This window comes from Opisthocomus hoazin, chromosome 3 (genome assembly GCF_030867145.1).
Source record: "Opisthocomus hoazin isolate bOpiHoa1 chromosome 3, bOpiHoa1.hap1, whole genome shotgun sequence".
Taxonomy (NCBI): Eukaryota; Metazoa; Chordata; class Aves; order Opisthocomiformes; family Opisthocomidae; genus Opisthocomus; species Opisthocomus hoazin.
The window spans coordinates 54,359,067-54,383,716 of NC_134416.1; the positions used below are offsets into that span (position 1 = coordinate 54,359,067).

Below are 24,650 nucleotides of genomic sequence, written 5' to 3' on the forward strand. Positions count from 1 at the left end.
AAGAAGGATGGGTACTAACTAAAGTCTGGATTAAAGCAATGAAATCAATCACAAATCTAGAAAGCCTGACGTCTGAAAAGACTGGAGAGGAGTTTGTTAGGTTAAAGAGAAGTCTGGGAGAAGTAGGCATCCTTAATATGCTACGGATTGCTGCAGAGAAGAGACTATGTTTTTCTCCCTCTCAGGTGTGGAAACGATGTGAAGTACAAAGATACAATTTTGATGTTGGAGAGCTTCAAATTAGATGCTACAAAGGATTCATCAACAATGAAGTCAGTCAGACTTCTACTGGAAACATAATTTTTTCCAAGAACAGTGAGGCTTTTTTGACTTCATTGTCATGGACAGAGTTGATTTAATTATTTTTTAAACAATAATAAAAAGAATAAACCCAGTCTCAGAACATGACATAAATACGCATTTTATCAGGTGAAGTCACATATTCCACTTGCTTTAAAAAGAGAGAAAGAGAGAGAGAGAGCAGGCTTTTTTAAACAATTGCCTTCTGACCAAAACGTAACAGAAAGCTTTAATCTACAAGGACCTAGAAAAGATGGTGCTGCCTCTGTTCATTCTAATACTAAACGGCCTTATAAAGAGAGAACTATGACACTACAAGACATTTTTTAACTTTCTGATAGCATCTCTGTACAGTGCTTGCGCTTTATAAGTTGCTGTTTTGACTTAGCTGAACAAATGAGTTTACATGACTACATACAGTATTTGTTATTAAATAATTAAAGTTGTTATTGACATTTTTATGACTGTTTTTGTCTATAAACCATGTAAAAGCATTGATATGAAGGAGGTTACCAACCTGCTGTTGTGCCACAAAGAAACTGTACTGGATAAAAAGACACAAAGAATAAATCACAAAAACTGTGTGGATTGTAGATATTCTGACAGATTTCTGAGGACTCTTATCTTTTCCTCTCATTGTCAGTTGTATTTGTGATAAGTCTAATTATATTTAAATGGAGACAAATGTGGTTAATCAATCTCCAGCATGTTTATGTATACTAAATAACAGAGTAGCTGATTTGATATGGTGCACGGGAGTATTTAACAGCTAATTAATTTCTTTGTCTGTTGAAATAAACATTCTGTTAAAGCAGGATATGAAACACATAGCCACAGCTTTCAAACTTGCGATACCAGCGTAGTAAAGTTTACTGAAATACTTCGGGCCTTCTTTTAGTACAGAACTGAACCTCACTGTTCTTAATAGTGGGGAGTCTCCCAAATTGATACTCGTCACAGTAACACGTGAACTTTGATCTTTAAAATGGTTACTAAATCTAACCTTTGGTCCATGAGTTCTGTCTGTGTGAACTATAGATAGCAAATGAAAACATTTAAAGCTCAAATCAGACCAAATAAGCAAAAGAAGACCCTGAAGGTCAGGAATTGGCCTAAATTACTACAGGGAATTCAGATTCTTTGTTCTGTCTTGTCAGGGCAAGATAATACACTGGGGAGTTACTGATGCCTTTCTGGAAACAGAACCTAATCCTAGAGCACAAAAAGCTTAAACCAGATACAAATAATATCTACATAGTTAAGGAAGCAATATTTACACAGATATCATAAATAAAGAAGGTTATTTAAATATACTGCATGCAAAAGCTGTCAGCAATTTTGAAAGAAAAAAATTATAAAAATTTCAGAAATGCTTTCTTATTTAAAGAAATACTGCTTACATTCTACTACCAAATTTGTCCAGAGGGGGGAGGTAAATAGCCACATTTTTATGTTAAAGAAACGGGAACTAGCTGAAAACTAGTCATTCTCCTTGTGTATATAACTTCAGCTCATGTGAGCTTTATTTTTGCAAAGTCTTTTATCTTCGCTAGTTGGTTTTTCACTTCATGATCCAAACCTTATAAACTTTATATGTGCATAATACACCAAGGTGTTACATAAAAGACGTTAGGAAGACAGAGGAAGATGGTATAGAGTATGACAACACAAAGTAAATGCCGATTAGGAATAAAGTGCCACAGTTGATATGAGTGAAGAATTCTGATTTGTGACTAAGAATTGCATGTAAAGCATATGTCATGAAATCTTAACTTCATTAGAGCTGATTGGATTTTGACTATTAACTTTGATGGGGTTACTTTACTTGCTATGTAAGTAGATGGTTAATTTACTTAGTATGTAAATGTAGAAGGATAAATAAGGATTGAATCACAAATTAATGAAGAGTATAGAACTAAGAAATATATAAGAACTAGAACATTGCAGTAAAATATCAATCATCCTGTTTGATTTTGCATACAACAGTTCAAGCAGCATGGTGTATTTGTAACTTCTCTTTTATGAAAAAAGAGGAAGATTAAGAACAAATAAGGACAATGTCATGTCATGTCCTACCAATTAATGCCCTCAGTTCTGTTTCTGAGCAGGATTTTCTTCTACTGAGGCTCTGCCAGTACTGTAGTTATATCTTAATAATAGCTCAGCGAGAGCATTTTGCTATAGTAACTTACCAACAAAACACAAAATTTTCTCTAACGTTCCAATTCCACTTCACATCCAATATAGATCTCAATCTGGGCCATTCAATAAGAGCATATACACATTTAAGCACAAAGTAGTTCAGCTGCTTTCAGTTTCACAATGATGTGTTTTGCTAGATTGCAGTCTAAACTGACATAAATTAGCTATCAGGTGTGTAGTTACAAGGTCTCCACATGCAGTTAATGTATCATTTTGGAACTAAAACCAAACCAAACAGATTCAATCGCAAGAACAAAAAAGTGCATTAAAAAAGCCTAAATCTCGGTCTAAGACCACATGTCTGGTAAGATTAAGGAGAATTCTATGTACAGGTGATTTACACCTTGATTAAGAACGTTTTCTTCTCTCCTAGCCACAATCCGGTTGCGTGCTGACTACAGCAGTGTACAGTTGTCGTCTGCGGAGCTAGAGAAATCCGAGGGCTTTTCTATGAAGTTGTAACTGCTGGCAGGTTTTAGGAGCCTCCTGGCACAAGAGGATCAATGAATTCTCACATTTTCTCCTGCCATACCTGCATTCAGATAAAAAGGGCATATTGAAATGAACTCTTCTCTATTATATGATTTTTTTTTTCTGCTAGAGGATACCTCCAGAAACTGCCTGAGCTTGCTTCAGTGCTGCTTTGAGCAGCAAAAAGCATTCCTAATCTCAGCAGTTAATCCGGCTCACACCATCTGCAAATTAAACACATTACATGGTTATTTGCTGCAAAGTATGAAATAAATCAGCAACAGACTCGCATCTGTAAATATTCCTATTGCAGGCAGTTCAGAACAATATGAAAAATTGCTTTCAGCACTCACTGGAAGTTGCTCTTGGTAATCCAGGCAGAAGATCCACAGGAATCACATCTGAGAGTGCAGCACATTAGTTAACTGTCCTGTGCCTGTCTTTTGCCAGCCTAGTAAGTAAAATCGGTATGGAATTATGGCAGGGCCCTGTGCTTGCTGCATTGCTTTCCAGACTGAGTTGAGGAGTAACTTTTTCAAAAAGTGAACGAGGGCTGCAAGCAAGCTACTTAGGGAACACATTTTTAGTTTCTGTCCAATGACTTCGTCAGTTAACAGTTGTTAAATATTTTACTGCGTGAAAACATACATCTAACCTGTCATGTATCATTTATTACTTCCATTTATCACTTCCATGTGTACACTCCCTTGCTAAGTTGTATATCTCAAATTTGACCAGTATGCTCTAGTCCAAAGAGGAAGAAAAGAAAGTGTCAGTGCAATAAAGAGTTGTTGTATCATAAATAAAATTGTGACGTTTCATGGGGGGTAGCAATATAAGTGCCCAGTAATCTAGCCCCTTTCCAAGTCTGAAATGTTTTCTAGAATTTCTTCCTTAATTCAGCCCTGGACAAATTACTAGCAACATAGGTCGACTGTGCAGAGGCAGAAAGGGATGTAGGGAGGCGCTGCTTGTCTTCTCTCAGCTGCAAACGGTACCTTGCAAAATGAGAAATGATCAGCACCTTGGCTTGCGTAGCTGCTACTGATGACATTAACCACAACAGTGTGGTTATTTTCTTTCAAGTACTGGCAATGAAGAGTGGTATTATTTCAAAATTTCCAGCTGAAATACTTCTAGTCATAGGGTTTTGTTGCCTGCAGCAATGAATTCCACTAGTTGATTATGCATTACACCCAGCAGAAGCTCCCTCCCTAAGTAAATTTCTGCTCAGAAAGAGCTATGGCCTTACAGCTTCAAAAACTCTGCAGTCAGGTTGCCCCACTGCCCCACCCCAGGATATGGGATGATGTAAAATACACTATACTGTGAAAACCAGTGACAAAAGGGTTCAGGAAGTTCTGCGCAAGGCTGTTGGCCAGTGCATTCAGTCCCAACGTGGGAAGCGTTTCACGCTTGCTGCATCACAAATTTCAGCAGGTTATCTAAAGAAGGAAAGACGTAGAAAAAAAGATATGCTAAAACAGAAAAAACCCTTGATATGAGCAACACTGATTTTCTCACTTCCACACTTTGAAGTCCAAAACACACTGGGTTCCTACTCTGGGACATGCAAGGAGGCAAAACATCAGTGAAAACCAGATGGTCCTTGAAGACACTGGAAGCAGGGGGAGCATAGCAATCCTGACCTGGAGAGCACTGTACCTCCAGAAGCCAGTGATCCACACCACAGTGAACCCAAGCGGGCCCAGGCCGGTGCTGTGCTGCCTTATCTGGGAGCACAGCAAGGAGTTCTCATGTGAACATCCTTTATGAATAGCTGTTTTCTTGTAAGAAAACTAGGATGGCTCGAATGACCAAGGAAGACCGTCCCTCCACAGATGAGATCTGTGCAGCGTGCTGTGGGAGAAGTCACCCAGGGTCAGTCCAATGCTGCAGGAATGTGGGGTTCGCAGCATCTGAAGGGACATAAGATTTCCTTACTGTCTGTATTACTCTATTCCATCTTTTTAAAACTGGTATTTTATTAAGCCATTTGTTGTTGGGCCTGTCTCACTGAGATTCAGAGAAAAGCCCTGTGGTGTCCATCTCAATTCACTGCCGCGGCTCCCTGGTGCAGAGCAGGGAGCTACAGCATGACCGACTGGCTGAAGGGCAAAGCTCTGTGCTGTAAGCTCTGCGCTGCCTTGCAATGCATGACAGAGCAGGGGGATGCTGATGCTTTCATTTTATTACAAAAATCATAATAAATATGAAGAAATGATATAAATATTTTTGTAGTATTTGTGTGTGTAAATATAATTCAAAAATAGGAAAAGGGAGGGATGCTTGGTTTTACTGTGAGGTTGCTGGGAGCAGTTACAGCATTGTGAGGTTGCTGGAAGCAGTTACGGCATGATGAAAGATGGCTCAAAGCCAGAAGCAAGAGGAAGAAATAAAGGGAAAGAAGCTTACACAGACTGACAGCAGTGGCCGAGAGCATCAGAAAAGATAGGAACATGGCCATGAAACAGCTAGTGCTCTGAAAGCAAGGACAGCAGCTTGAAGAGCTGCTCCTACGGAAGGGAAGTCAATGTGATCCCTCACTGAAGCCTCTCAGATGTCCTAAATGTGATCCCTCACTGAAGCCTCTCAGATGTCCTATACTTATTTATTGCTGAAGCGTCCCTGGGAGCAGGTCTCTTAACTAAGATAAACTAATTAAAAGTAATGAAAAGCAGGAAAAGTCCAAACACAGTAAATTTGTGTTACCTCTGCAGGTGTGGAACACAGTTCATTTTCTTCTTTTGGTATTTCATTCTTAAAACATTAAAAATATACGTAGCTATAGACGATACAGAAAAATGAAGCATGCCTCGTTATTTATGTCCCAAGAGTTTCACAAGAATTGCTCAGGTTTAAACCTGCCCACTTTTGGAACAGAAGTTTCATCCTAATCATTTGAGGTAGTTTCCTCATGGCACCTGTGGCTCCTGCCCTGCCTTTTCGGCACTCCTTCTGCACACGACTCACACTCAGTCATGCCTCAACGCCACAAAGCCTCCCTGCTTCCTCAACAAATTCCTGCAGGATTTCAAAGGCACCATGGGAGCTTTCAACATGCAAACCCCCTCTCAGGTGCTAAAGGCAGAAGAACAAGGTGCCGGCCATCGGCTTCAGATGAAAGGTGTAGTGCAGAATAAATCAGGGCAGGACGAACAGATGGGAAGGAGTGGCAGAAAAAAGGGCCTTGAACTAGGGCAGTGCTTCATTTTCTGTCCCCAGCAGTAGCAAAACTCTAATTCTTTTAGGTTGCTTTTGGCTGTGCTGTTCTTAGGAGCAGTGTGTATATTCACAATTTACTCTTACTTGCACCACATTTGTATATCAGACTGAAGTGATTTCGAAGGACGCCCTTTTCCCGCTCTGGTGAAACATCATTCTTGTACTTTTACAATCCTTTCGAGGTCCAACCCCTCTGCATCTCTGTGAGCACCTGTCCATCACCACTCTTTCACAGAATCACTAAGGTTGGAAAAGACCCCTAAGTCCATCCAGTCCAACCATCTGCCCAACACCACCATGCCTGCTAAACATGTCCCAAAGTGCCATATCCACATGTTTTCTGAACTCCTCTAGGGATGGGGACTCCACCACCTCCCTGGACAGCCTGTTCCAGTGCCTGACCACTCTTTCAGTAAAGAAATTTTTTCCTAATATCCAATCTAAACCTCCCCTGGCACAACTTGAGGCCGTTGCCTCTCATCCTGTCGCTAGTTACCTGGCAGAAGAGACCAACACCTGCCTGACTACAGCCGCCTTTCAGGCAGTTGTAGAGAGCAATAAGGTCCACCCTCAGCCTCCTCTTCTCCAAACTAAAGAGCCCCAGCTCCCTCAGCCGCTCCTTGTAAGACTTGTTCTCTAGACCCCTCGCCAGCCTCGCTGCCCTTCTCTGGACACGCTCCAGCCCCTCAGTGTCCTCCGTGTAGCGAGGGGCCGCGGCAGAGCCACGGGCCGGCCTCCCTCCGGGCAGAGGGGACGCAGACCCGCAGCAGCTGGCGTTGGGGCGGCAGCGGGCACACCCAAGTGAGAACGGGCCGCAGCCCCGGGCGCGTCGCCACGGGTAGGGAACAACCCCGCCGCCCGCTCCAGCCCGACCCTGCGCGGGGGCCGGGGCGGGGCCGCGGCGAAGGGGGGCGGAGTTCTGCCCCGCCCCGCCCCTCCCCGCCGGGAGCCCGCCCTCCGCGGGGGAGCGTCCCTCGCTGCCGAGGCGCCGCCGCCGGTCACGTGCGGGGCCGGTGCGTAGAACACGACGGGCGGGCGGCAGCGGTGCGGGCTGCGCGGAGCGGTGAGGGGAAAGGGGGGGCGGACGGGGAGGGGCGCGCCCTCCCGCCGCGGTGCTGGCGTTGTTGCTGCCGCCGTTGTTGCTGCCGCCGTTGTTAGGTCCCGTGCTGCCCCTTCTCCTCGGGCCGCTCCCGGGCCCGCTGGGCGGGGACGCCGAGTTCAGCCGCAGCCGGCTGCGAGGGGCGCGGCGGGGCTGCCGGGCCGGGGCCTGCGGGGCCGGCGCTGCGTGAGGGGGCGCGCAGCTCCTCAGCGGCCGCCGGGAGCGCGTCTGGGCGCGCGGGTGTCGCTGCCTCCCCCCTCAGCGCCTGTCGCGGCGCGGCCCGCGGGAGCGGGGCTCGGCCCGCAGCCGAGGAGCCGAAGCAGGGTGGTGTCTGGGGGTGTCTGGCCTTCGGGAAGGGGTCTGTCCGCCCGCTGTGGTGGGTGGGGGGCCCTTCCTCCTCCTCCTCGCTGTGGGCCGGTGCCTCCAGGTGCGGTGGTCCGCGCCCTGGCTCCGAGCGCACCCTTTCCGTAGGCAAGAAGTGCGGTTGCTGTGGTGCGTGAGCCCGTCGCATTGAAAAGCCTTTGGTTACCGGTGCTGAAACCAGCTGCTCCACTGCAGAGAGAGAACTTTCTTGCTTGGGACTGTGCTTGCCTTGCTGATCCAGTAAGATCTCGCGCTGGCTGTGGTAAGTTTATTCAGAGCTCCTGGGCTGAAAGAAAGTCTTTGATGTAACAGAAGTAAACCATGTGCAGAAAACGGCCAGGAGACGCCTAAGAACAAGGATTACTTTAAGTAGCTATTGCCTTGGCAATGGTGTCGAACAGATACTGTGTTATTCCATCCGTGTGAATTGCTGGTGACCATCCAGTAACTTTGGTTGTTTCACGTGAAGTACTGTGAGACTGTCCTAGAAGCGTGTTCACCTTGTAACTTCTAGAACCCTTTAACTGAAGATTGAAATAATTGCTTTTAGATAACATCACTCGTGCTTCTAGTACTGCAACACTCTGTTCTTGGAGCAGCTCCTGTCAGTGCAGTGTGTTGTGTGGGTTTGTAGACAGGTTCTGTCAGTTTGTGTGGTTTGGTGCATTTTGTCCTCTTCCTTTACAGGCATCACCTTCATAATGTGTGCATGCTGGGGCAAGTAACGAGTCTTACTGAGCAAGTATCATCCTTTTCTACAGGAATCTAGTTTTCATTGCTAGAGGGAGATCTGAAATACTGGCCAGTGCTGTGCTTTTTACCAGCCTTACTATTTGTTACAAATAGAAAGCTTCCTATGCAACCAGTAGCTGCTGACTCAGAGCCTTAATGTTAAATTGGGCAGTGTCAGTACTGCTTCAGCTGCTTGTCAAGCTGCAGCAGGGTGAGAACCAACCATGTTCTGGTTAGCATCTGTTGTCACTGTTCTGGGCTGTGTATGTGGTAGGAGGCCTCAGCAGTAGAAGTTGTTAATCCAGAAGACAATGGGTCATAGCAAAAGTGCTGTCCCATGGTCAGGGATGGTGCTTTGTAGACCAGCTTGTGAGAGGAACAGCTTTTTTTGCTTGGACTCTCTCCCAGCAATTGGGTGAAGTTGGTAGTTTGTGTATCAGTAGTAACATGACCTGTTGTGGTTAAGTATTCTGCAAAGCTCTCTTAAGCAGGCATGCAGGCAGGGTGGTAACCTGGGCTCTCTGCTCTGTGTTGGAAACAATCCCTGTGTGAAGACAGATGGTGTAATAGTATGAGAAGATCCCTCTGGCATAGGTCTTATAGAAGAAGTTAAAGCAGAGCATCTCAGTGCTGTTCTTTATACCTTCTTAAAGGAGAAGATTCAGTTAGCAGTGAAGTACTGTTCCGGTAGTCCTAATGAGTTCAACGGAAGTGCCTTGCAGTCACATCTTGGCTGCGTAAGAGACACTAAATAGTGTTCTTGTATTGTTTTCTCATGATATGCCAGTGGCTGGAGAGCCTGGCGTACAATCTTTTCAACAGCACAAGGCATAAAGATGAGCTGTGAAAGGCAGTTTAAGCTACGTCAGCTGATTAATGGAAGAAGGTAATGATAGCAACACCACTGACTGAACAGATGTCTGCTCTTGTAAGTAGCTAGTAGCTTTGCATATAGACATCACGATTCATATATATTAACCTGCTAGTAGTATCTATGGCTAATAAATCCAGACTAAACTATTACGTTTCTATGTCAGTGGTGATGGTCTGGCTCGGTACCTCAAAACTGGTGGGTAGGGATTTTGGGGCTCTCTTAGTGGTAGGTTGTGTGACCAAACAAACCCCTGTCTGTAGGGGAATGCAAGTATATGAAGTACAGTTGTAAGAGCATAGCATTTGAGTGCCTGTGTATAGACTTCTTTCCATACTCCAAACTTGCCACTCAAACTTCTTTTGCTGATTGCTAATGTCAGTAGATAGCAAATCCTGTTGCTTAAAATACTATTTTTGAGATTATGCTAAGTTCTGTTAAGAGCCCCTTTGCTGTCAGCATTGTTTAGGCACTTCATTTAGCTTGTTACCTGAAACTTAAGGTTCTGTATCACTCGTCTGATGAGTAACTGCATGCAGATTCACTTTCCAGCCGCAATCGTAGGAACACTTTCATGTGAATGATCCTTCTGACTAATAGCCAGACAGTCATTCTTCTGCATCATTGCATGCTTCAAGCTTACAAAGTGTATTTGGAATGGGAGGCTTGGCCTAAGCAGTAAAGTCTTTGGGGTAAAGAACCAGTGAAGCAGACAGACCTTTTTGGAATGGGAGGCTTGGCCTAAGCAGTAAAGTCTTTGGGGTAAAGAACCAGTGAAGCAGACAGACCTTTCTTGGCCACGTTACTATGCATGTCACTCTGCTGCTGTTTGCTGTAAGAGTAAGAAAAAAAAATCAGTGATTTTAACCAAGTAACTGGGGTGAGAAAAATCATGTGAGTTATTTTACACAGTGATTCAGCTTTCCCTGTATCTTAAGCTGTTTAAGATTCTGCTCGTGTACATGGCTGGCTTTGCTGCATACAAGAGTTGTGCATTTGGATCAGCTTCTTGGTTCCCTTCCCAAGCACTCTTTTCTTCCTTCTCATCAATATCAAATGGAAAATGCAGGTTCTTAATGTGTTGAAATTGCATTGCTATTGATACCTGCTGTGTATGTGGAATGTTGACAAATGATACGGAGTAATGATAGGAGTATGTTTCTCTCATCTGAGACATTTGAGAGATTGCTAAAGAAGTGTTCTGTGGGAGGGGGTAAAAATGAAGGATAAGCTTTGCTCTTTTTTCTCCCCTTCCTGATGGGCAGGCCAGCAAATGAGCTCTAACTGTCCTCTTAACTTTTGTCTGTACGATTCCCAGCGCTGCATTCTGTGTCTCCCTGAAACAGTATCACTCACCTCAGAGAAAGTATTACAGACTGGTAATAATTAACATAGTTGGTTTTGATCTTGCTCTAGACACTGGTAGAACTGATTCACTGAGGAAAATTGTACCTGCCCCAGTAATAACAAACTGTGCTGTGTTGCCTCAGACATGTGGATAGACTCCTGTTTAAAGGAGAAGGTAGCTTCAGGGCTTGAAAGATTGCTAGAAGGACTAGTACTGTTTTGTTTTTTTCTAGTAGAAGTGAAGAGCAGGCATAAACAAGAGTATTGTCTAACCACTGCTGGAGGAGGCATCTGTATCCTGTGTCTGTGGTAGATAGCAGATGACTGATCCGGTCTGTTCGGAAACTTGCTAGAAAGGCCTGCCTTAATCTCTCTTGCAAATTCTTTGGAAACAAATTCCCTCTGTTCCTTTGCTGATTGAGCAAAAGGTAAGGGAAAATTCTCTTCTCTGTATTGCTAGTGCTTTGGCAGTCTGTCCTGTTCTAGGCTGCTGTCTTAGTCTTGAATATTACAAGATCTGTCAGTGTTACAGGTTTTTTGTTGCTTACCCAGTGTTCTCACTGTCTTTTCTCTTGCTGAGTGGCTTCTCATCTTACAGTAGTCAAAGAGCTCTCTGCATCAATTTTAGCTAGGAATGTGTGGTGCAGTCAAGCTGCTTGTCCAGTGCAGCTGAGTGTAAACAGTTTGTGGGCCCAATCAAAGCTTCTGCTAGTATAGGAAAGCTAACTATGTGAGGCCAGTAATGTTCTTTGCAATCATTAACTGACTTTAGAAATCTAGATTCTGCAGGATCTGGTAAACCTAGTGTGTTAGGTGAAGATGCTAAACTGGAGACACTAAATTTGGGCAGCCTCTTATTTTACTGTTGTTCTTAGCAGCAATAAGTTGTGTGATACAGGACAGTCTTTTGAGGCTGCTTTTGAAATTGCTTTTTGGCACCTCTTAAAAGCAGTATATTTAAATGGGACATTAAAGTTGGTTTTGCCTGTGCTGAGCTCTTCTGCAACTGGTTCTAGTTGTTGTAATAGCATTTAAAAAAAAGGCAAAAGAACTTCAGATTGTGATTCTGTCTGTGAAGAGATTGGTCACAACATCACTTAATAACTGTATTCGGTGAATACTGAAGTACCAGAGACCTGGTAGCTGTATCACTTGCCCAAAGGTCTCAGGCTCCCTGTCTAGTTGTGAGCTGTAAAAATAGTGATGCTAGCAGGTTTTGTTTTGTCCATTCTACGAAAGATGTAAATGCACCTTCTTTTGTAGTTCAAAAGCAATGTTGAGAATTGGCTAATTATGTATTACAGTTGCATGTTAACTTCTTTATATTTTACTGTAGTGCTGAAAGATAATGTCAAATCTACAAAGTTGTTGGAGTATCTGACTCCCCTTCAAGTCGAGGTTGGAGGGGGTCGAGTATCTGTTGTGTCAGTCGCTGATGTGTATCTGGGGATCTTCATGTGATGATGGATTCTGTTCCCCAGGACTGGCAGATAAAAAATAATTCTCAGTCAATTCTGAAGAAATACTTGGACTGAAAGGCATGTATCTTTTCCTTTTTTTCCTTATGGCTTCAGTGAACCTGTCAGCTGGGATGGAGTTAATTTTCCTCCCATGCTGTGTTTTGGATTTAGTATGAGAAGAATGTTGATAGTGCTGATGTTTTTAGTTGTTGCTAGAAAATCAAGGACTGCTTCCAGTCTCCCATGCTCAGCTAATGAGCAGGTGTGCAGGAGCTGGGAGGGAGCATAGCAGTTAGTGCAAGATGGGCAATGGAAATACCCCGTACCAGGGATGTTATGCTCAGTTTATGAGCTGACGTTGGCCAGGGAGCAGGAATCTGTTCTTTTAATTTCCATCAGCTCAAATCCTCTCTTGTTGGAGAGTTCAAACTTTTTTGTGAGTTTTGCAAAATTCACAAAACTTGGGATTTTGGGGTTGCATGATTGCTGCTTAAGGACTGGCTGCAAATCGGTTGTTAAGTTGTGAGAAAAATTGTGTTGTGCATACTTTGTTTTCGTATTCGTTATTATCATTATTAATAGTAGTAGTATTTCCTTTGTCTTACTGAACGGCCTTTATCTCAACCCATCACTTTCCACTTTTGTGCATTTCTCCTCCCTGTCCTGCTGGGGGGGGAAGGGGAGGGCTGAGGGGGCAGCTGCCTGGTGCTTAGTTGTTGGCTGCTGAGTTAAACCATGATGGAACCTTAAGGGGTAAAGGGAAAACCTTATGAGGAAAAAGTAAATGCTTACTAGTTATGCTTGTAGCAAAGCTTGCCTTGTTTGTGGCATATAGTTCCAACTCTGAAGCCACACTTAGAACCTAGAAAACTGAAAAGCAAGAAAACTTGGGTGTTTTGTCATTTAATTGCTTTGTTTGTATGAGGAATTTTAATGCCTTTTAGTGGCATGACTGAGTGCTGGACAGTTGAAAACAGCTTGCACATTAAATGTGTTCCATATAGGGAATTACTGTTTTTCTCATACTGGTGCTAATATTAAAGAAGGGAGAAAAGTGACATAATATTAAGCCATAATTTATAGCAGCATAAGAGATTGCAAAATTGATTCTTTTGTACCTTTATTAGAGATGAGTACTGAAGTGGAACAGCAACTTCTCCACGCTGCTAGAAATGGAAATGCTGAGGAAGTTAAACAGCTGTTGGATACCACGAACAAAGGAGAAATAAACTTCGATATCAACTGTAAAGGTTAGTAGCTGTCCTCAAATGTTTGTAATCTCGCTGTTGAAGCCACAGGTAGTGAAACTGCTACTGATAGTATAACCTTACTGTCCTTGAAGTGCTTAACAGATGAATAAAAAATACACAATTGCTTTTACCCTGTGACTCGTAAGGCCATACTTGCATAGGGGAGAGATCAGAAAAGCAGACTACAGACAACTGGAATGTACAAAAAAAGCCTCAGAGTAATTCACAGAATCTGGAAATGTCAACTAGACAAAAAATCACTACTTCTTTCTGCCTGTGTTCATGCTTATGCCAACTTAGGAGCTTTATAATACTAAACAAAACAGACCATGGTGCCAGGGGATGGTTCAGGGAGGTAAAGAGCCTCCAACAAGGCTGCAGAAAGGATTAGGAAGTTTATTTGTGCTCTTCTAGGTGTGATTATTTAGGCACATGTTTCATTACCGTGTAGCAGGAGCAGCTACATCTCTTGACACTTGTGGGAATGGTTGGGACAAATGTATCCTTTTTCTATGAGCAGTGGACTAGGTTACCTGGGAAAAGAAAATAAAACTGCCAGTCATCTGTGTCTGGGTCTGGCCAGCACTGAAGTTTTACACATGCATAGCTACGGCTGAGCAACTCTCTGGGCATTAAAACTTCAAACTGGGGCTGGATTTGCAACCATGTTAGCAGTCGCAGACTGCCCTATTTCTTTATTAATTTAGTAGCTTTCTTTTTTTTCTTTTTATTTACATGAATGTGTTTCTGATTGCTTCAAAAAAGTGGATGTGTAGCCCACTCTTTCTACATGGGCTGGTATTTCTTTGTTCAATGTTTTAACTGTTAAGCAGCAATGAGGACAGTGCTGCAAAGGGAGAGGGAAGAGAGCAGTTATGCTTACTTTCAGTCATAACAGGGGGAATACCTTGCCCTAAAGAGCAGGGAAGCCTGTTATCTGAACAAGCTCTATCGCTTTCCCAACTCTAGTTCTTAATCATTAGTTTACTCATCCTTTTGTTTGACTACTCAGCCATGTCTATGTTTTCCCAGTAGTTAATGTGCTCACCTCCAAAAAACAAGTTTTAAAACCCAAACCCTTGATACTTCATCCTCAGGGAGCTAGTTCCTAATTTAAAGGGGAACTGGATAGAGCTTGATGGAGCTGAAATCCTGCACTCTCACAATGATGTCCTTTGCAAATATTCATGAAAGTGTGAGTAGTGCTTAAACTACTGGAATAAAAATACCTGAAGATTCATGCAACAGTACCCACAGAATCACAGAATAGTAGGGGTTGGAAGGAACCTCTGTGGGTCATCTAGTCCAACCCCCCTGCCGAAGCAGGGTCACCTACAGCAGGCTGCACAGGACCTTGTCCAGGCGCGTCTTGAATATCTCCAGAGAAGGAGACTCCACAACCTCCCTGGGCAGCCTGTTCCAGTGTTCCGTCACCCTCAGAGGGAAGAAGTTCTTCCTCATGTTCAGACGGAACTTCCTATGCTTCAGTTTGTGCCTTTTGCCCCTTGTCCTGTCGCTGGGCACCACTGAAAAGAGTTTGGGCCCATCCTCCTGACACCCACCCTTGAGATATTTATAAGCATTTATTAGGTCCCCTCGTAGCCTTCTCCAGGCTAAACAAGCCCAGCTCCCTCAGCCTTTTTTCACAGGAGAGATGCTCCAGTCTCCTCATCTTTGTAGCCCTCTGCTGGACTCTCTCCAGTAGCTCTTAATCTTTCTTGAACTGGGGAGCCCAGAACTGGACACAGTACTCCAGATGGGGCCTCACCAGGGCAGTGTAGAGGGGGAGGAGAACCTCCCTCGTCCTCCTGGCCACACTCCTCCTAATGCATCCCAGGATACCATTGGCCTTCTTGGCAGCCAGGGCACACTGCTGGCTCATGGTCAACCTGTCATCCACCAACATACCCAGGTCCCTTTCTGCAGAGCTGCTCTCCAGCAGGTCCACCCCAAGCCTGTACTGGTGCATGAGGTTGTTCCTCCCCAGGTGCAGGACCCTGCACTTGCCCTTGTTGAACCTCATCAGGTTCCTCTCTGCCCAACTCTCCAGCCTGTCCAGGTCTCGCTGAATGGCAGCACAGCCTTCTGGTGTATCCACCACCCCTCCCCGTTCTGTGTCATCAGCAAACCTGCTGAGGGTACATTCTAACTCTTCATCCAGGTCGTTGATGAAGAAATTAAACAAGGCTGGGCCCAGTACTGACCCCTGAGGGACACCACTAGTTATCAGCCTCCAACTAGATTCAGCGCCGCTGATGACAACCCTCTGAGTTCTGCTGTTCAGCCAGTTCTCAATCCACCTCACTGTCCACTCATCCAGCCCACACTTCTTGAGCTTCCCTAGGAGGATATTATGGGAGACTGTGTCGAAAGCCTTGCTGAAGTCGAGGTAGACAACATCCACGGCTCTCCACTCATCTACCCAGCCAATCACGCCATTGTAGAAAGCTATCAGATTGGTCAAGAATGATTTCCCCTTGGTGAATCCATGCTGACTACCCCTGATAACCTTCTTTTCCTCCACTTGCTTGAGGATGACCTCCAGGATAAGCTGCTCCACCACCTTTCCCGGGATGGGGGTGAGGCTGACCGGCCTGTAGTTCCATGGGTCCTCCTTCTTGCCCTTTTTGTAGATTGGAGTGACATTGGCCTTCCTCCAGTCCTCGGGCACCTTTCCTGTCCTCCAGGACCTCTCAAATATGATGGAGAGTGGCTCAGCAATGACATCCGCCAGCTCCCTCAGCACTCATGGGTGCATTCCATCGGGGCCCATGGATTTGTGGACGTCCAGATCGCTTAAGCGATCCCTCACGCAGTCCTCCTCGACCAAGGGAAAGTCGTCCTCTCTGTAGGCTTCTTCTCTTACCTCCGGGGCCTGGGATTCCTGAGGGCCTGCCTTGGCACTGAAGACTGAAGCAAAGGCGGCATTCAGTAGCTCTGCCTTCTCTGCATCCTCCGTCACCAGGACACCTGCCTCATTCAGCAGCGGCCCCACATTGTCCCTAGTCTTCCTTTTGCTGCTGATGTAGTTGAAGAAGCCCTTCTTGTTGTCTTTGACATCCCTTGCCAGCTTCAATTCCAGGTGGGCTTTGGCCTTCCTCGTCGCATCCCTGCACTCTCTGACCACATTCCTGTACTCTTCCCAAGTGGCCTGCCCCTCTTTCCACATTCCATGGACCTTTCTCTTCCACCTGATCTCTGTTAGAAGCTCCTTGTTTAACCATGCAGGTCTCTTGCCTCCTTTGCTCAATTTCTTTCTCAGGGGGATGCATTGCTCCTGAGCATGGAGGAAGTGACGTTTAAAGAGCGACCAGCACTCATGGACCCCCCTGCCTTCGAGAGCCCTGGCCCATGGGATCCCTCCCAGTAGCTCCCTGAAGAGGGCAAAGTCAGCCCTCCTGAGGTCCAGGGTTTTGATCCTGCTTATCACCCTGCTTCCTCCATGCAGGATCCTGAACTCCACCATTTCATGGTCACTGCAGCCGAGTCTACCTCCGACCTTCACATCCTCCACCAGTCCCTCCTTGTTTGTTAATACAAGGTCCAGCAGCGCGCCTTTCCTTGTTGGTTCCTCCACCACTTGCATCAGAAAGTTATCATCGATGCTCTGTAGGAACCTCCTGGATTGCGCCTGCCTAGCTGTATGGTCTTCCCAGCTGATGTCAGGGTGGTTGAAGTCCCCCATGAGAACCAGGGGCTGTGATTGTGAGGCTGCTTGCAGCTGCCTGTAGAAGGCCTCATCAACTTCCTCCTCCTGGTCAGGTGGCCTGTAGTACACACCCACCATAATGTCACCCTTATGAGCCTGTCCCTTAATTCTAACCCACAAGCTCTCAGCTCGTTCCTCATTTGTCCCCAAGCCAAGCTCAATGCATTCCAGTTGCTCCCTCACATATAGAGCAACTCCCCCACCTCTCCTTGTTGGCCTGTCTTTCCTAAAGAGTCTGTAGCCATCCATGACAGCATGCCAGTCATGCGAGTTGTCCCACCACGTTTCTATGATGGTGACCATAAGTTTCTGTAGTCCCTTGTGATTAGAAGAGATTTCGGAGCTTTTCAGTTATGATCTTAAACCTAATCTGAAGTCAAGAAAGCATAATGAAATGTTGTAATCTGTAGTCCTGTGTTATGTCAAGCAAGCTTGCCTCTGGTCAGCATTCCTGCTCAAAATCAAGTGTTAGCATTGCGAAAGCTTGCAGCTAGGTAGAAGAGACTCGGCTAATGAACGGGAAGATAGATGGTGCTTAGCTGTTACTCTTCCAGTATGTGGCCAGCTAGCTAATACATGCTTGCTAATGAGACGCCTAGGAAACTAGAGGCAACATGCTGGTGATAATTTAGGTTAAACAAAATAATTCTGAATATGGAGTCTATACACAGTGAAATCTCTGTTCTTTTAACTTCTGGTGCTTCTAAATGTTAGAGGACACAGAAGCATAACTGAAATGTTCTCTGGGGAGCTGTTCTCGTTGTGTGAAACTTCAGAGTTAAACCTCTGCTTCCACAGTCACTCTTCAGGGACTGACTTTTTCAATCACTCAATCATTCTGCTCCCATAGAGTACTCCTTTGGAAATAGTTGAAGACAAATTCAGGCCAGCCAGCCCCTGCAGTATATCTCCCCCTGCCATTCTGCCTCCTCACTAGCAAAACCACTATATCTTGCTACATATCCTGATCTGTTAGGTATTACCAGATAGTAATTGCACAGCCACGTGATGATTGACTAAAATACAGGCTGTAGACTGTAACTGACTTTTTGAAACTCTCAGTTTTCCTTATCTTCACTACAGCCTATTGTCCTTCTGGCATTACTTTCTGGATAATCAGATATACCTAGAAAGTCAGGATATCAGGAATGTCTTCAATGCTGCAGCAATCCCTTCAGGACTTGCATCTGACGTGGCAATGACACTTGGCTTGGAATAAAGTACTTTCAGAGCAGGTGGGAGGCTGTACTGGAGGTAAACTTCCCCCAGAGCATGCCTTGAGAGACCTAAGTCCAACACATTAATATGCCTGTGTGTCAAAGCCTACCTCCAATATGTATTGTAAAACTTGTTTTTCCAAGGGTGAGCTTATATCTGAGGCTGTGCTCTAGGTTCATACTGGTGAGTGATCCTAAACATCCTGATTTCATCTAAAGTGAAGGAAGAGAAAATAAATCCAGGCTTCTCCTACTTGTTCGGTTGTGACTGGGTTCTAGCCAGTCAACACATGCAGATAAGCAAGACTGGCTTGATGAGAATCCAGCCAAATAGTGTGAACTTCCATTTCCAGTTTTCTCAGTCCACTGGTTTCAAAAGAAGGTATCCATGATAAAACAGCACCAAACCTTCGTTTCATCCAAGAATCATATTTTCTAAGGCTATGTTGGCTTATTCTCCTTAAATAAGAAAATAGAATGTCTAGGATTTTGCAAAGTGAGACAACTGTAAAATAAGGTCAGTGGTCAACAGCATGTGTATGCCGAAATATGCATTTGAATGACTGCACAGTAGGCTGGCAGACCACAACCAGGAGGTGACTGCCTAGTTTGTGTCCATTCTCTAAACAAGTGGTAACACTTGAAATTTAAAACTAACTGGCATCAAAGCAAAGAACTAGGTGGGAGGGCCAGGGGAATTATTTTTTTGTTGTGTTTATTCTACTTTCCTATCCTTCCATTCTCCCCAGTGTAATGAAGTCCCAGTTTAAAATAATTTTAAAAAGTGCAGACACTGGTGGTCACTTGAAGAGAAGTAACAGCACCTCAAGAGCTTGAGAAGTAACTGGTCAGTTAGCATCAGAAATGCAAACATTCAGAGTGGATGCAGAACAAGGGCCTCTGTCACTTTATTCCATAAGAAGTACAAATCTGGCCAGTTCCTGATTTTTTTTTTTTTTTTTTTTTTTTCCCCTGACCAAATTCCTTGGCAGTAGTAGCACTGTCCTGTCAGTGGTGTAACTAATGACTGTCTTGAGCTAACGGTATGAATTCAGTGCAACTCAGATCTGTCTTGTGTTCTTTGAAAGAGCCTTCTTCCCTACTAGACTGCAGGATGAGTGATGTCCATTTAGTATGTCATCCAGCATACGTAGCCTCAGAATTAGTGATCCATACAGTATTTATCTTCTGTGGTACTTGAGCCTGTCAGTCACATAGGGCAGGAACTCTGTTGTAGGCCAGACTGGGATGAGGGGAGGATACTAAATCTGTAGTTGGAACAACAGCAGGAATTGGGAAGAAAGAGAAACAAATAACAAAAGAAATAACCAAGAGAGGACAGAAATATTAGCAGGAAACAATTATAAGAAATGGGAAAATAGTTCAGCTGTGAACCACATTCTAATGTTTATCCGTCATATGAGAACAGAAAGAATGATGACCTTGCAAGACCAGGAGTTTTCTTCCTTGTGCTAGTTGCTTGTCCCCCTCAGGCCAAACTTGTTATGCATGTTCCACACTTCAATGCTTGAGGATGCATAAAAAGGGAAAACTTAATGGTGGCAGTAACTTCAAAACTGTTTCTAATACTTCATTTTCCTTTTGCTTTCAAATACAAAATAATAGCTGTTAGGTGGCACTTGGAGTGCTGTGGGTCTGTTGCTTAGTAAAAGCAAAGCACAAATCAGCTTTGCTTAGTACAATTGGGTGTTGCAATTGGATGCTAACAGAAGTTGTTAAATTAGTTATCTCTAATACTTTTAATATATTGCTTCTAAAGAAGTGATTGTAGGACAGTTCTGGAATTCCATTTGTACAGCCAGTCCTCCAGGACGTGTTTAATGCTCTTTGAAGCATTAACGATAGCTTCCTTTGCATGGTCACTTCTGTGCCTGCTTCCTACTTGTGCTTATCGTTCCTCCAGAGCCTTGCAGCAGCAGATGGTACATGAGTTCTGCAGTGCACAAAGATTTCAAATCGTGGTACTTTGTAAGGCTATCTTCATTAAAATTGGGTACAAGCACAAGACAACAAAAACCCCTAACGTTAGTCCGTCCTGCCTGTGTTGTTTTAAATCATCTGTTTGGAAAGGTGGGTTCTCCTACCTCTTATTAGTGTGCAGGATCTAAAATCAGATAAACCAAACTGGTGTTTGATAAACAAGAGAAATGTGTACTTGCATGTGCTCTTTTTGTAGTGAATGGAAGTAACTGAAGCTTCTTGCTTCTGTTCAAGAGCAAGGTATTATATGAAAAATTAAGTTTTATTCTCGATCAGATAACATGACTTTCTCCTTTCATAAAAATTTTGTAGGTTTGAATGTAATGTTCTCAGGCTGCATTCCGATTTAGTAATTCAGATGATGTGAATAGTATTGGTGCTTCCAGTCATGTTACTCCTCTGTTACTGTGAAGAATGATCACCCATGCTAACCTCCAAGCCCATGACAAGATCTTCTTTGTACTGTGTGACCAAAACTTAATTTATCTGTTTTGTCTTTTAGGTCAAAGTAAATCTAATATGAGCTGGACACCTCTTCACCTTGCATGCTACTTTGGACATGCTGTTGTGGTAGAGGATTTGCTGAAGGTATATTTCTATTTGCCTCTGAGTATAAAGCAGAAAATTCATTGTTGTGCTAGAAGAAGTTAATATTTTTTTCAGGTTTTTGTGATAGAAGGGAGCTGGCTTTGTAGAGAGGCAGAGCCACTCCTAAAGTTTATCTGCATATAACAGATAACTGAGCTGTTTGTTAAAACTAAGGAATTAAATAGTTGTGGTATTAAGGTCAGCCCAGTTTGCAAGGACCCAAAATAGTGACACTGGAAGTCTATACAGTAGTATACAGCTACTCTGAACAGTGTTTACAGCTAGAAGTCCTTAGCTAACTTTCTCGTGAAGTATGTGTGTTTGTCTATGTAACCATCTAAATATAGGAATTAAAGATGTATAGTATGTAGGTATGCACTTGTGAAAGCTTCAGCCTTTTTCAGGCTCAGTGGATATCTGCGTGTAGTAAGCCAGCATCTGATACTGGTAATGAAAATGTTTCAAGGGTCTCATCTATCTTACTATAGTACATGAAGTATATAATTTAGGCAGTTTCACTTAGAGTTGCAGAAAAGGCTAAAGTGTTTCAAATTAAAAAAAAGCTGTGTTATCTAATTGGATGTAGTGCATAGAAGTATGTCTAGAATTCTGTGCAAAGTAACTTGTATGTGTTTCTTTCAAGGTACACGCTAACATAGTTTGACTCATTATTTCTTTCTAACATTTTTCAAATAATAAACCTCTGAGGTCAAAGCTTATCTATTTGTATCTTCATAGCCACATCTGCACTGCATTTGCAGTTGTTTCTGGCTGGTTTTTTTTTACCTGCAGCTCTCAAGGTAGCTTCAACCGACCCTAACTGTATTATACCCTACTCCTGTTTGAAAAGTTTTGCTGTAGATGGTAGGAACAAGCCTCAGATACAAAGGTAGCTAATCTAAACTTGAATTTCATTAAGAATAAAGGCTACCAGCCATAATCATGACTAAAACAGGAAACCAAGTTGAGATTTCTTTGAGAAGTTCTTCTTTAGCCTACACACCTGCTCAGGAGATAATGCTGTTCTCAATCCAAGAAAGCTACTTAAAGCAGAAGGTAAAGTTTTGTCACTTAATGCATTTATCAACACTTTCAGGGTTGGAAAAGATGTGTACCTTTGTGATTCCTGCTTTGCTGATAGGGTTGTTGAAAGGATACTTTTTAAAGAATGAGTGGAATAATAAAGGGAGGCTGTGTACCTCTGAAAGCTAACTGTATATAGGTATCTCTGTGTACTTGTACCTAGATTTTGTACTCAAAGTGAGTGAAAGCGGCATTATCAGAAACAGAGCTCTGGAACTAGAGTCAGGTTCATCAGTTAACTTCAGGCAGGCAGCAGTGATCTGGCTAAACTATGTGATCTAAACATAAGTGACAAAGTTATATGTCCTGCCTTCGTTTTGACTTTTTGAGAGGTTAGGTAAAGTGGTGTATAAGAAATGCTTGAAGAAAAGAAGGGTAGGGTTTCTTGGCTTCATAGAACAATGACTCTGCAAGCAGCATTCCTCTTAGAGAAAATATATGGGGCGCAGAAAGTGTGTGAGAAGAGTAAGGGAAATTCAAGGAAAAGATTGTAGAAGAGAAAAGGGAGGAGAAGAAAGGTTGTTTCAGATGGTACAATCTTAATGCTGATGTGGAAGCTTTCACTTCCAGTGAAAGAGCAGCAATAGGTGTCTGGAGAGAATGCCACTTGTTAAATCAGGAGCACCAGGAGGCTGGTGCTACTGTGAGTGCATCTGTAATAATGTGTCTGTATATGTTATCCAGTACCACTCCAGTTCTTTTAGTAAGGTGTTTGGTTTTTGTATTTTTTTCAACACCTACCCCACCCCCCAAAAAAACCCACACAAACCAATATTGCCCTCACTGCCTGTTGTAAACTTCTTTTCTGTATACCTTCTCACAAGTGAGAGATGCCTGGAAAAATCATAGGAAGCTTTTTGCTTTTTGAAGTGTTTTATAGAATATTGGTTATGAATCTTGCATATGTACTTAATCTTCATTTCCAGGATGGCCATGTTACAGTCCTGATCTGATTTGCTGCGAGGCCTACATTAGTGTCCTGTCATCCCCCTTCCCCTAGTCAAAGGCAATAGCTATGTAGTTCTTGTTGGAAGGACACTCAGATGTCTTTTGGTCTTGCTGTTTAGGCTGGTGCAGATGTGAATGTGCTGAATGACATGGGGGACACTCCACTCCATCGTGCAGCTTTCACAGGACGTAAGGTAAAGTGTTTTTTAAGCCTCAGTCACAGAATTGTGAAGGAAATACTAGCAATAACATCACTTCAAAAAGATGTTTTTACAGTGTCTAAGAATGACTTGTCTGTTTTGGTACAGTGTGTTCAAAAGGAGTAGGCATGTTGCCTAGCCGGTATAACTCTGTCCAAAAAAAAAACAAACATGGTACAAGTATCTTCTGCTGAAGACAGGAGAAGACTGGTCCACAATTTTGCTTGGTATACTTTGTCATATCTTTTTTAGCTTTTTATTGGAAAAGACTTTGCTGGCAGACAGAAACAGTATTTGTCTTCCACCATAGCACTATGCATCAGTTGTTTGACTAACTGATGCTGCTTCTGTTCTGCTGTGTGCCAGAGAAAATGCTGAAGCATAGCACTACCTCTAGCACTACCTCTAGCTGCAGGTGTTAATTACCATGTGGAAACCAGTGTAAAGATCTCCCATCTACTGCTGAAGTACAACAGATTAATTTGTGTTTGTCCCTACTGTGTTTGATGAAGTAAAAGGAGTAGGGATTGTTCCTTCTAACTAATTGCATGTTTACATAGAAAGAAACCATATTGTTTTAAGCTTAGTGGCTTCTGGAGGGGAATAAAATACAAATTAGAACACACTGGTCCATTTGGTGTCTAGAGTACTGTTTCTTCATAGAAAGCTAGAGTTAGAGAGCTTTCTATAGGCCTGTAATTTGAGACTAGTTTGATTCTACCACACATGCCACCATCATTCCCAAACTAGTACTACCTCTATGGATAACCTCTTGGCCCTTCTGAAGGAGTGACTACTTAGTCTCTTATCAAAAGAGCCACTCATACTGTTTTTATCTGTTAAATTCAGTGTTCACACCAGCTTTTAAACAAGAGTGGATCTGTTCAGCTGTAACTAATCTCCTGTTACTCCAGCCTGACTGATGTGAGAGAGAAGGTTGCAGTTAGTCCCACTCTTCAATCTCTCTAAAACATCCCTTCCTGTTTCCTTAAGTCAGCGATGGTGAGAAGCCGTTACACAGCATGTCAAGAGCTGGAAAGCCCTGTTGTGGCCTTGCCATAATAGATAAGCAGTGTTTTTCAAACTCTTTTCCAGGAGGTGGTGATGTTACTCTTGCAGCATAATGCTGATGCTTCTATTGTTAATGGGAGTGGAGAGACTGCAAAAGAAGTTACTCATGATAAAGACATAAGGAATATGTTGGAAGGTAACTTTAATAGGTCATAGCCGTTTTTTCAACACATTCTAAAAGCTGATTTTTCTCCTGCAAGTTACAGAAGCTCAATTGAATTTTCTCTTTAACTTTGGTCATTAGAAAGAAAAGTTGTAGTTTTTGGTTCTTGTCTGCAGTACTGACAGGTATGTTTATTTCACCATCTCTGCAAGTTAACTTGGAGAGTTAAGTATCATAAATGCCAATAGCATTGTTCAAGTACCTATTTCAGTTCTGCTGGGGTAATCCTTGCTACAGCTCTGAATGGTACATAGCAGTCAAAGCCTTAGCTCTATGGAAGAGGAAAAACTCAAGTCAATGTTATAAGTGACTGTGTCAACAAAATCGTTAAAGGGCAAGATTCTGAACAG

At 43.4% G+C, this 24,650-nt stretch overlaps 1 protein-coding gene across 4 annotated transcripts in view; it reads left to right on the top strand.

The window, feature by feature from the left end:
* The first annotated feature begins 7,768 nt into the window (after nucleotides 1–7,768).
* Nucleotides 7,769–24,650, top strand: part of OSBPL1A (oxysterol binding protein like 1A) — an 84,632-nt gene continuing 67,750 nt past the window's right edge. For all 4 annotated transcript variants that reach the window (XM_075416307.1, XM_075416308.1, XM_075416309.1 and 1 more), the window contains exons 1-5: nucleotides 7,769–7,922; nucleotides 13,198–13,320; nucleotides 20,750–20,835; nucleotides 22,986–23,060; nucleotides 24,162–24,273. In XM_075416307.1, the coding sequence (XP_075272422.1) occupies nucleotides 13,200–13,320; nucleotides 20,750–20,835; nucleotides 22,986–23,060; nucleotides 24,162–24,273 (394 nt within the window). In that variant the 5' untranslated portion in view covers nucleotides 7,769–7,922; nucleotides 13,198–13,199. The remainder of the gene's footprint in view (nucleotides 7,923–13,197; nucleotides 13,321–20,749; nucleotides 20,836–22,985; nucleotides 23,061–24,161; nucleotides 24,274–24,650) is intronic.